Below are 13,506 nucleotides of genomic sequence, written 5' to 3'. Positions count from 1 at the left end.
TTTGCGTACCTCTACGGGATGCTGCGTGTTCTGTACTTACTCGTATAATATAATACCTTATTTTATCAAATCGCAAGCAAATAACATATTTACTTGCATAATTAATCATTTGTATAATTAATTATCTAAAAAATAATAATTGTAATAGATATAAAATTAGTCACAAAGTAGTTAGTCATTTGTATCAATTAGGTGATAGATAAAAAATAATATGTTTTTTTTTTCAACATATAAATAATTCAATATGATGCCCACAGCCACTTTCTACCATTGTACGGCTCGCCATCGACAAGGAGTTCATCCTCATGTCCTACAGCCTCAATGGTCGCGTACTGCGCGGTTTCAGAAATGTTTCCTCCCACGAACACTCAGGTTGTGGAATGAGCTCCCTGCCGAGGTTTTCCCAAGAGACTACAGCATGGGGTTCTTCAAAAGGGGGGTAAAGAGGTTTTTTCAGGATCGGCAACGCACGCGTAATACCTCTGGTATTACAGGTGTTCATAGGCTACGGTAACCACTTACCATCAGGTAGGCTGTATGCTTGTTTGCTACTTGCTTGTTTGTATATAAAAAATAATACAATAAATATCCCCAAGTAACCCCAAAGTACAAACTTACCAGTCACAGTGGGTGCTTCTTGTCCCTCAGCGGGCACCCTGGGTCCAGGTGAGCGCGTGTGAAAGAGGTCCCTGACACGCTGATACAACGCAGCTGGTGCACCTGAACTGTTGTTGTTATGCAGAAACCAGCCTCCAGGGTTGCCTGAATCTGCATCTGACGCTGAGCAAGCTGTGGAAAAATATCTCAATTAGGAAATATTCATTTTATTTGGAACTACTACGGGCCATATTACAAAACGGATTTTTAATCAAAATTATTCATTATGGATATTAAAAGATTTTTTTTTGTGTTATTACTTAAATCACTAGTAAAATACCGCAGATAAACTTTTTTTGTAAATAACTATATTATAATTTTTAATTATTTACAAGTCATATTATAAAACGTTCTCAAAGAGAATTAACGTCAGGCAGATGGTCAATTGTAAAATTAAAAACTTGTGCAATATAGATAAAAACGCCGACCCCAAAATTTACAAATTAGGATAAGTGTAAGAAGATGGTGATTACAAAAAGTTCAATAAAGAAACAGCCCTCCTCCTTCTAACTTTTAAATTGAAGTTACCAACAATCTGCATAGGTATATGTACATCTCAAATTAAAAGACATGATTATTTTAAAGACATATTTTTTGTGTCTTATTTTTTTTTTTATCTACATCTTTTTTAACCAACATCAAAAGCTTTCCAAATTCATCTTTATTTTTGTAAATATTACGTGATATTAATCCCTATTATCCAATATCCAAAACTAGACGTATTTTCGTCTAACTTGTTGGAATTTCATCGAGTGACTATGGAATATTTATATCAAGCTATTTAAAAATATATATTTTATTATTATTGTTATGAGTACTACTATGTGTTGCTTCATGTTAATCTATTATTTATTGTTATTAATTAGAATACTATATAATGTAATAAGTTACTACAATAACTATCGTTGCAGAAATAATATTGTTAAAAACTTACTTACTTATTATTTTTTATTTAATTTGCAATCGATACAATAAAAATTCTGAACTTTCCTCAATTCAAAAACTATTATTTCATAGTAAATAAATCATATAGTCTTACGAAATATATCACTTTACTCATTAACAAACCAATAATTATTATTATTTGTAATTTCAAAATCATAACATTATATTAAAATATGTATAATTTCCACTAAAACATATCACAACAAAATACTAAATTATGATAGTCATAATGTTATTTAAATGTAAAAAAAATGTTTTGAACACACCATAATCTTTATATTTCATATATTTATCCAACGTCCAAGCTTCATAAATACGCCTTTTGCTAACAACATTCATTTTCGAATATAATTTTCATTGAGGACTGTATAGGCACGTCCACTCGTCGCGACACCAGGAAAATAACTGACCAATGGAGTGCGACCTGTATTACACAAAGCTGCGCGTACGCTTCCTGAAATTATCATTTCCGTTGTAGGGTCACCAAAAGTCATTTAAAACCAAGGACTTATTTGTATTGTTGTATACAATATATTTTGTGTACGATTATTTATATAAATTGACACACATTTTAACTAGTGTTTTAAATTAAAATAAATTATTGTCTGAACTGGCTTAGATCTGGGTCTTCTTTGAAAAATACCAACACAATAAACTAGCGTTTAATATGTTTTCAAATATTACTTCTTTTAATCGTCAACTTTTAGGGTTTAATAACATCATATAATTATTTCTTTTAAATTAATAATAGTCCCATTAGGATTTATAGGAAAAAAATTTAATTTATATAAAATAATTATAACTTCAAACATAAAATCGACATAATTTCTAATAAAAAAATCAACAGGAAATAAATATATTTCATTGTGTTTCTTCAAGCGTGCCCACAATTTCATAAATTCATAATTAATTAAAATTCCCTAATTAATTCTATTCAGTTGAACTCACATATTTAACGAGTTACTATATCGCTTTTTCCGTATAGCTTAATTTAGTTAGCAATTGAAAAATAATGTCTGCTATTAAATTTATTTACTATATTTTCTTTAGAATATAAATGTGAATGTAACAACAAACTTATTGCTTACAGCATTAATTTTTAACCTTTTCACATCTTTTGGTATTAAAAGAATCTTCTTCATACCTTTGAGCAGATTACTAATACGAGTACAATGGAAAAACGCGGTATGTAAAAAAATAAATGGTAGATGGATTAAATACACAAAACATACATGTTTACTTATTATTATTTTTTATTGTTAAGGAAGTAAACGAGATGACGGTCCACCTTGTTGGAAAGTGAATAACGTCATGAATTCTAGCATTACTCTAACTTAATACTCGTGGGTATTATCAGTATGTTGCAATCCTTAAAAATAAACACTTTTCATTTAAAAACTTTATATTTTTTCATTACTAACTTATATATAAATGGATAGTTAATAGATACCGAACCGATGAACTTAGAAGAATACAGAAATAGTTTTAAATCAAATAAATAAGATATTGTCTACATCATGCTTCTCGGAGCTGTTTCTGGTGTCGTAACCCATAATGATGGTTTACTGATTAGGTATTTTTGATTACCTATTTTATTACCTATTTGGCTATGTGTTCTACTGAATCTTCATACTGTACATACCTTAAATAAATTGAAATAAGGTTTTTTGACAGAGTTTACTTATCTAATTTAAGTTAAGAATACTATCGAAAATATAATATTAGGTATAATTTATTTTATTCTATCCCAGAACCACTGCAGAGTGTTGTCACAGTACGGTCGCCGCGCATGGCTTCGTACACTATTAGACACGCTCAATATTTCACGCCTCCAACCATTGTATCACACTCAATGTGAGAAGACATAATCGTATTAGTTTTACATAATTAACCAAACTAGTAGGTATCGATTGTGTTTGCAAAATTGCGAATTTTCTACATGAAATATCTTTTAAATTATTTGTGATGTCCTCCTTGTATGGTAGGTAGGTGTAGGAAATAATAAACAATAATATGTCACTCACACGACCACCCGCCCGGACGTCACCCAGAGGAATAGCCTGGAGCGAGGGGCTTGCAGTCTAAACTTTAATGAGTACATCACATCTCTCCTTAAAGTAAGTTCGTATTTTATAGCTATGTCTATACTTACCATAAGCGTAATATAACTAAAGATTATACATTTTTAATCTAAAATACTTGCATATAAAATAACAGTATAAATAAAAAAAGTGTTATACTAATAAGACTATTGCTAGACCATGTCTATACCTACACGTATCACGTAGAAACTACTGGACAAATTTTGATGAAATATTGTGTAGTGATAACTTATGTTATCATAACAAATAAATTATTTATTTATTCTTCATTTTACAATAAAATTTTGTACAAGTGGCGAACTTAATGCCATATGGCATTCTCTACCAGTTAACCATTAGGTAAAAACAGAAGGGCAGATGTGGTGAAAAATATGTGACATACCATAATTATAGCGACATACTTAAATAATTATACATAATAATACAATTAAAAATTGTTAAAAAAATATATCAACTAGTATCTACTATAACGGAACATTGGCAAAACAAAAACATACTTTTTAAAAAAAAATAACCATTCAGAATCCGAACATATACTTCTTTCTTATATAAAAAAGAATGGATAATCCTTTTGGAATTTCTTCCAAAAGGATCATCCATCCTTTTTTCTACAGTTTGTTAAAAAAAAACAAATCTAAAGTCACCTGAACTCTCTTCCCCAGACGAGCTGTTATGCGTGGCAGTGGTGGACGTGGCTCTCTGCATTGGATTCACATACAGCCCATCGGCCGGCCCCGAACGGTTCGAGCTGATAGAACCGATGGTGGACGGGAGGGATCCCCGGCGCTCTTGTGTGGAACTGCGGTGCTCCTTCTCTGGTGCGTGCAGGTAAAACGGGGAACGACTGCCATTCGCATTGATACAGTTGGGTAGAGCGCACTGAAATGACAAATATATATTTTTATTAATTCACTTTACTGACCAGTGACGAGTTAACTTGTCTTTTCATATCAAATCTTTTTTTTTAATGGGAGAAAATGCAATGGCCCGCACTATCGGTATACACCGACGGGGCACCAGTGGAAGATGATAGGTGAGAATGAATGCAGCTCAGTTGGCCCATCATGATGAATTCGACAAGAAATAGCCATAATGAGGGAGACTTTGTATAAAAGTCGATTGCTTGGGTACCTCTGTCCCATTCGTGTTTCAACCGTGAAGCAGTTGTGTTTGCATGGCTGTGTTTCGATTTGAAGGGTGGGATATGGCGTGAATTTACTGGGTACAGAGGAATAACACCTGAGTCCTCAGGAATGGCAACGCATGGGGGGTATCATGGGCGAAACAGTATACTCTGTTATGTCCATGGTACTGCTCATGTGTCATGGCGACGGTTACCACTTTCCATTAGGTGGGCCGTCAGCTTGTTTGACATTCTAAGTTGTATAAAAAAAATACCCTTTTCTCCAATTTTACATATAGACATGATTTCATATCTGCATTAAATTGTAATCCTAGTACCAATATGCCCAAACTGCGATCAACCCTTTTAGAAAGTATATATAAAAAGTTATAAACACATAGCGCAGGCGGGATTATCATTCCTTTTTCTTTATCATCCTTAAAAAAATGTGTAAACTTAATTCTTCTTTTTTGTTTGGAAATTATATTATTATATTACACAGCTTTAGTCTCTGACATTGATGCTCCTTTCCACTTTGGGTTTGCTGGAAGAGAACTCTTTTAAAGTTAAGCTCGCCTTTGTACATTTACTTACCTCTGTCATATTTTTATGTATTATCAGTGTGTATAATAAAGTATAAATAAATAAATAAAAAATTTAGGGACACTCACTCTCACTTCTCCTGGTGTGCATGCACAGGAATGAATAGCCTTGTATGATGCGAGCTGCTTACTGTCAGCACCGGCCGCGCCGGCTGCCACCAATACATTCAGGCACTGTGGACAAATACATTATTATTATTACATTCAGACCACTGGGCCACAGAGTATGTAATTATTTCATTATTCATTAATCGCCATTGCCCTTATCCCTGCCCGAAACCAAAAAATAAAACATGCAATAACCACAAGAAAACAAAATATTCATAATACTGTACAACAATTTATAATAGTTCCTGTGTCGAAAATATCGACATCGATAGGCGTCATAAAAGTTCTAACTAATTAATATTATAAAATTTTAAAATTAAATGGTTACATAGATTTCATTCAAACTTTTTTTGTACGAATTAACACAGGCCTCAGTAGTGCGAGTATTTCTGGGAGACCTAATTACATTTATGTTGTTTTTACTATTGCAATAGGAAAGAGCAAAGACATAAGCCATTAGACTTAGAAATTTAGAAACCCTATCTTGATTCTAATTAATTATATCTATCCAATATTTTTTCTTTTTTCTATTTTCTTATATAATTCATAATAATAGATACTAATTTTATAAATAAGCATCTCAACGGTTTAATCAATTACTATGAAATTTGGTATAGACATAATATATATTTTGGAGAAGGTTTAAACTAGGTCAATGAACATATCTAGGTGACGCGGAAGCACTCGCGGTAAAAGCTAGTGGCATATAAATAAAGGCACCAAAACAGTAAAAATTTGCACATAGTAATGACATCGCCATGTCTAATACCTTATATCCGATACCTACAACAATATATTATTGAAATTGTTATTGAATAGAATAACGTAAAGGTCATCAGACGAACATCCTGTAGCAAAATGTTGAACAAATTTGTTCAGGTTCTGATAACTCAGCTTATGGGCAAGCTCAGGTTATGGGCAATCTCGAGGTTTTTTCAAGAGTCTACAGTATGAGGTTTTTCAAAAAAGGAATAAAGAGGTTCTTTTAAATGGATGATAATAGAATGGTAACCCCGCCTGCGCTAACAGTAAACGCTGGCGGGACACCAGTGAGAGATGACAGATGAGGATGAAAGCAAGTCAGTTAGCTCATTGCGATGAATACACCTGGAATTCAGCACAATGGTATCCAAAGGGAACCACATGAAGGTTGACCTGACAAAGTATATTGCTAGTTCTATAGTAGTACTATAGGTAAACATTCCTACCATCAGATCTTACTTTGCCCGCCGTTTTGGTGCATTCGCATTTCCGTCAATATACTATAAAATAAACAAAGTGTGTCCACTGATAGGTCATGGTACTCATATTATAAAACACAAATTAAATAATTATCTTTTATCACTGTGTTACGAGGCAACTGAGGAACTATGGTCTGGAAAGTAATAACATACAGTACACATCTTTCACATGGATTACACTACACTCATTCACACATACTCCTGTACATTTCCACATTCATTTATTCAACTTCGTTTCTCTTAAGGGCATATATTATCAGTATCTTATAATTGCTTGTGTATTTATATTGTTGATTTTTTTTTTACTTTTTTCAATATTTCAATTATATATTTCTTTTTATATTAATACCCGCCCACTATGTACTTTTTATTATAACACATTGTGATTTGTTAATCTTTGTCGGGTGCCCACGATACAGGTTCGCCTAGTGTGGGGCCCATTGTATTTTGTATTTGTAATTTTGTGTTTTTTGTCAAATAATAAATAAATAAATAAACAGTAATGGGACTAGTAGTCCGCATTACGAACAATCTCTTTTCCAACATTGGAGTAAAGAGGTTTCAACAGAGTTGGCAACACGCCCATAATGACCTTCGTTTTGCAGGTGTTCATAGGCTACAGTCACTTACTGTCAGTTATCGGGTAGGCCGTATGTTTGTTTGCCACCTCAGTGGTATAAAAAAATACGTAACCCGCATTATCAATGTTGCAACAGTTCAGCAGTTAAGATGTTATACATCGGAGCATTTAAATAAGTAGAATATATTTTTTTTTTAAATAAGAATTCACCGTGATGGTAAATTGAAACAAATACCTATACCGTTAAGTCAAACAAACGAACTTGTGCTTGCGGTCTGCAAAATGCAATATTCTTACTTAATCTATAATAATAATAATTAGATTGTTTGTTTATTTGTTAGTTTATAATTGATAAACTCAAAAATTACTCAACCGATTCTAAAAATTCTTTCACCTACAGAAAGCTACATTATCATCAAAATAACATAGGTTATATACTAATTAAAAAAAAAATAGAAATCATCAAAAAATTATAATAACGTGGGTACCGTTATTGTTATTTCAAAATATCAAATTGTGCCTTTTTTTTGACGGGTGAAAATGGTATGGTAACTCCGCCTGCGCTAACGGGATATGCTGGCGGAGCACCAGTGAAGGGTGATCGATGAGAATAAAAACAGGCTAGTTAGCCCATCGTGATGAATTCATCAGGAATTAACCATGATAGTTTCCAGGGAGAACCGCGAGGAGGTCGACCTGGTTAGGTATATTGCTAGCAATAGGATTCTCAGTCCCCATTACTAACAATCCCTTTCCCCCCGCAAATTTTGCCTATTAAAGCTAATATAAAATACTATAATTTATCTTCCTATATATCCGTGCGAAGCCAGGGCGCGTTACTAGTGACTACAATTTACAATAAAACCTAAAAACCCCATTTAGATCTTCAAAGTCTGTGTGGTAATATACAATCTTTGATTTTCTAAGTATCTCTATTATTTCTGTGTACATTACATTTAAAGATTTAATGACTAATTTACCACGCCTGTCCTTTCACAGTTGCTTTCATTAAAATATATACTATTTTACAGTTAACTATGAAACAGCATCATAACAAAGCAATTGCCGTTTCATCATCATCATCATATCAGCCTTCAACTATCCACCGCTGGACATAAGCCTCGGCCTTGGGAGATTTTTCCAGTAGTTGCCACGCTTGGCAAGCAGTTTGGTAACCGCAGTAAGCTTTGGTGATATTTTGAGGGGGTCTTTGCTGCCCATCCCTTGCCCTCCTTAGTCGCCTCTTATTACACCCACGGTAAAGGAAGGGGTCAAATTTTTTTTAATGGATGATAATGGAATGGTAACCCCGCCTGCGCTATCGGTATACACTGGCAAGGCACAAGTGAGGGATGATAGGTGAGGATGAAGCAGGCCAGTTAGCCGACAGTGACGAATCTAACAATAAATCAAAAACAATGGTTTCCAGGGGGAACCACGACGAGGTCGACCTGACAGGGTATATTGCTAGCAATAGGGCTACTAATCTACATTATTAAGAATCCCTTCTCCCCCCGGGGTGACCTATTTTTTTTTTGTTGATAGGTGAAAATGGTATAGTAACCCCGCCTGCGCTTACGGGATACGCTGGCAAGGCACAAGTGAGGGATGATAGGTGAGGATGAAGCAGGCCAGTTAGCCGACAGTGACGAATCTAACAATAAATCAAAAACAATGGTTTCCAGGGGGAACCACGACGAGGTCGACCTGACAGGGTATATTGCTAGCAATAGGGCTACTAATCTACATTATTAAGAATCCCTTCTCCCCCCGGGGTGACCTATTTTTTTTTTGTTGATAGGTGAAAATGGTATAGTAACCCCGCCTGCGCTTACGGGATACGCTGGCGGGGCACCAATGAAGGGTGATAGATGAGAATGAAAACAGGCCAGTTAGCCCATTATGATGAATTCATCAGGAATTAACCATGATAGTTTCCAGGGAGAACCGCGAGGAGGTCGACCCGGTTGGGTATATTGCTAGCAATGGGATTCTCAGTCTCCATTACTAACAATTCCTTTCCCCCCGGGGTGACCTTTTCCATGCCGGAATCACATAGCAAATCTTCAAATACTATTATTAAATTCAACGGCAATGGCATGCAATAAAAATAATAGTTAGAACAAGATGTTATTATATTTTGACGTTAAATCCGTCTGATACTGTCATCTCATGTACAATTTTAAATTGAAATTACATCAAAGACAACAGACTGTGACATAGTGAAAACTGATACTTTCCAAACGTGAACATTACTCTATTGTCTATGCTCGCGATTACACCTGACCATAGACACGGTAGAAAGTGATGCACGTATAATTACGCCTTCAACAAGGAATTATAAAGCATTGTTGCCATTATGTATTGTATACGAGGTGGTCGTGATGACAAGAATGTTTTAAAAGCTTCCTTCCGTATGAAATTAAGTATTTCACTACCTTTTTAAAACACTCAATTGCTTTAAGACAGAATTCCATTAAGATTAACCAGAGAGAAACTTTGTACAAAAGTCGATTGCTTGGGTACCTCTGTCCCATTCGTGTTTTAACCGTGAAGCAGTTGTGTTTGCATGGCTGTGTTTCGGTTTGAAGGGTGGGATATGGTGTGAATTTACTGGGTACAGAGGAATAACACCTGAGTCCTCAGGAATGGCAACGCATGGGGGGTATCATGAGCTAAGAATTTAGTCTGTTATGTCTATGGTACTGCTCATGTCTATAGGCGACGATTACCACTTTTCATCAGGTGGACCGTAAGCTTGTTTGCCATTCTAAGTTGTATAAAAAAAATTTAAAAAAAAATCTATACAAGTAGATTTAAGTTTGTAGTTGAGCTACGAAAGAATCATCATCGTCATTATCTCAGCCATTATCTGTCCACTGCTGAACATACGCCTCCTCCAAAAACGATCCTGAGCCACCTGTATCTACTGAAGACAACATAATCGACTCGAAAAGCAAAATTTACTTGCACTACAAAATAAAACTTCAATCGTAAATACACATTCGCACACACACAGATAAACGACGCAATTTGTTGTTAATACATAATACATGTTTAAATTCAGAACGAGGAATCACGTGTTTATGTGTAAATTTTCTTTCGTAACAAGCATTGATTTGCTCCGCAAGAAAAATCATCGTCACTAAATAAAAATGGGGTCAACATAGGAGTAAACGTTACGTTACTTTACCGAATTGTAAAAATCGGTGCAAAACTGACGACGTACAGTTGTCAAAAAAATCTAATGAATTGCGAACCTTGTTTTTTTGAAATTTAAGAATACTATAAAATACTTCCAGTATAATTTTACTAAATTAAAATTGGAGAATAAACGACCTTCACTTACCTGATCTAAATTCATATTAACTTATCCTGCTAAGTAAGAAGGAAGTATTAAATACTCGTATTTATTACGACTATTATATTTTTATAAGCCTATTTATAACGATGGATGGATGTTTGTTACTCTTCACGCGAAAATTACTGAATGAATTTGAATATAATTTGGTTCACATGTAGGTTATATCCTAACGTAACATCTAGCATACTTTATATAAAGATTCTTGTGTGTGAAGCCGCGAGATATAGCTAGTATAAATATAAGCTCAGGTTTTGGGATCATCTTACGTCAGTCAAACGTTCCAATGAGTTAACTGTCACCGCTCTGATAAACTCAAGGAAAATTAAACGTTATGTTTTTTATAGAAGTGAAATATAACTCAATGTGACAGCTCATCTGATAGAAAGTGGTAATTGTCTTTATAACTATGATATTATGAATAAAAGCATAATAGACATTACAGACAGACATAGATAGAGATATACATATAACTTTATATGCAGGCTCCCTATAGACAATACACGAAAACAGTTAAATTTCGCTCCATCTTAAATAGTTAATTCATGGGTAACAATATACTGAATAGTAATTTCACTACTCTATAAATATATATTATATATTTTTAAATTTTTTTTAAGCATATTTTAATAGGATCTTCATCGTGCCTCCAATCAAACAGTTTATAATTACTCCTTTCCATCCAAAGGTTGCCTGGAAGAGATCGCTTTTAGCGATAAGGTCGCCCATTGTTTTCACATAATAATTACATTATTTCTTGTAATTGTTTATATCTAGAATAAGTTTACTGTTGTAATCTTTTGGAGGAAACAATAAAGAGTATCTGTCTATCTATCTATTGTAATTTTTACTAGTATTTATCCATATCTTTGTATGCTTACATTTCTTCATGCCAAATCCCACATCTTTACCTGTATTTCAATTAAATTTTATTTAAACTCCGTATTTCATTTAAATTAAAATTTCCGCATCTAATCCAAATCGTCGTATCGGTCCCGCATAGAATAGGCCATCTATTCCTTTCCATGGGCGCCGTAAGAAGCTTCCTTTTCCGTGGGTGTCGTAAGAGGCGACTAAGGGAAGGCAAGGGATGAGCGTAGTTGCCACGCGTAGCAGGCGAATTGGCAACCGCAATTAATCCTTGGTGATGTTTTAAGAGGGATACTATTGCCTCGGCCATTAAGTTTTCTTAGTCGCCTCTTACGACACCTACGGCGAAGGAAGAGGTAGCCTTTTTTATGCCAGGATTACACAACAACAATCACGTGATATGTTTACAAAAAAAAAATATAGACGAATTAAGGAACATCTGATTGGAAGTCTTTTAAAATGCCCTCATTGTGACTAAGTACAATAATCTTAATAGTTTTACCTCCAAGTGATGATTCTCAGCAGCATCATTAATAGGACTCTTGCCATGCCTGTCGAGATGCAGTCGGGCACCATGCCGAAGCAACCAGCGGACGGTGCTGAGGTGCCCTCTGGATGCGGCGAAGTGGAGAGGAGTTGCGCCATCTCCGTCCCTCGCATTAGGATCCACGTTTCGTTCCACGATCTAGTGTAAGATAAATTTATTACTGGTTGACCTTAGGGAACCATAAGCAGACAAGCAAGCTGAAGTGGCAATAGGCTGGTCACATAACTCGAAGAACTGACAACTCATTAGGAAGAAAGGTTTTTTGTTGCGACCCTGTACGAGCAAACACAGTATAAGACAACCCCCCCCCCCCCCCCCCCCACTAGATGGAGTGATGACCTCAAATAAATTGCAGGGTGTCAATGGATGTAGGTAGCTAAGGACCGTACTTTATGGCAGTCTATGGGGAAGGAGGGAAAGGGATTGTTAGTAATGGGTTCTTACAGCCCATTGCTAACAATACACTATATCAGGTCGACCTCCATGCAGTTCCTCCTGGAAACCATTGTGGTAAATCCTTTATGAGTTCGTCACGATGGGCTAACTGTCCTGCCTTCATCTTCACCTGTGATCTATCACTGGTGCCCCACCAGCGTATACCGATAGCGCAGGCGAGGTTACTATTCCATTTCCACCCATTAATAAAAAGTCTATGGGGGAGGCCTATGTTTAGCAGTGGACGGTTAGTGACTTGATGATGATGACGATATAACTTGGAATGGCAATCCCATCTGATGGAAAAGTAACCGTCGCCTATAGACATAAACAGTAGTACCATGGACAAACAACATATTAACACCATGTGTTACCCATGTTAACCGACATGCATTGCTTTTCATAAGAACTATGGTTTTAAAACCATAATAACTGTAAATTCACCACCATATCCCATCCTTCAAACTGAAACACAGCTATAAAAACACAGCTGCTTCGTACAAACACAGTTCAGTGTTTCTATTACAACTTATTAAACCTTTTTTTTTTACTAGTCATCTATTTTTATTTGACTGCCAAAGAAAGCAGGGTAATGTCTTTTGAGTGACCGATGTCCGAGGAAGCTAAACTTTGAAAATAGTGTTGCTAAATTTGTCTTAATTGTAAGAGTGTTTGCATGATAACAGTATAAAAAAAATATGGCGGCTTCTGAAAAACTTGGGAATTCCATTTATCTAATTTATGAACACTGATTGTATCCCGTGCCTTTTCTTGCGTGAATTAGAATAATAACTAAATATTGTATATCAAAAAAACCTACTTCAGTTGTAGCAAAATCAATTATTTTTATTTCAAAATTAAATTACTAAACAGATTTTGACAAAATGTCTGTAGGTCTAATCTGAAAGTATATCCTTTCAGATAAAGAAAAATAT

General features: G+C 34.9%; 1 protein-coding gene across 7 annotated transcripts in view; it reads right to left on the bottom strand.

Moving 5' to 3' along the window:
- Nucleotides 1-13,506, bottom strand: part of LOC113516261 (espin) — a 138,862-nt gene that overhangs the window by 35,709 nt on the left and 89,647 nt on the right. For all 7 annotated transcript variants that reach the window (XM_052895192.1, XM_052895191.1, XM_052895190.1 and 4 more), the window contains 4 exons: nt 12,092-12,274; nt 5,499-5,603; nt 4,349-4,583; nt 619-789 (listed from right to left, as the gene is read on the bottom strand). In XM_052895192.1, the coding sequence (XP_052751152.1) occupies nt 619-789; nt 4,349-4,583; nt 5,499-5,603; nt 12,092-12,274 (694 nt within the window). The remainder of the gene's footprint in view (nt 1-618; nt 790-4,348; nt 4,584-5,498; nt 5,604-12,091; nt 12,275-13,506) is intronic.

The sequence above is a fragment of the Galleria mellonella genome, unplaced genomic scaffold, assembly GCF_026898425.1.
Source record: "Galleria mellonella isolate WM207_F2 unplaced genomic scaffold, CSIRO_AGI_GalMel_v1 utg266, whole genome shotgun sequence".
Lineage (NCBI taxonomy): Eukaryota > Metazoa > Arthropoda > Insecta > Lepidoptera > Pyralidae > Galleria > Galleria mellonella.
This window is presented reverse-complemented; position numbering and strand designations above follow the sequence as displayed.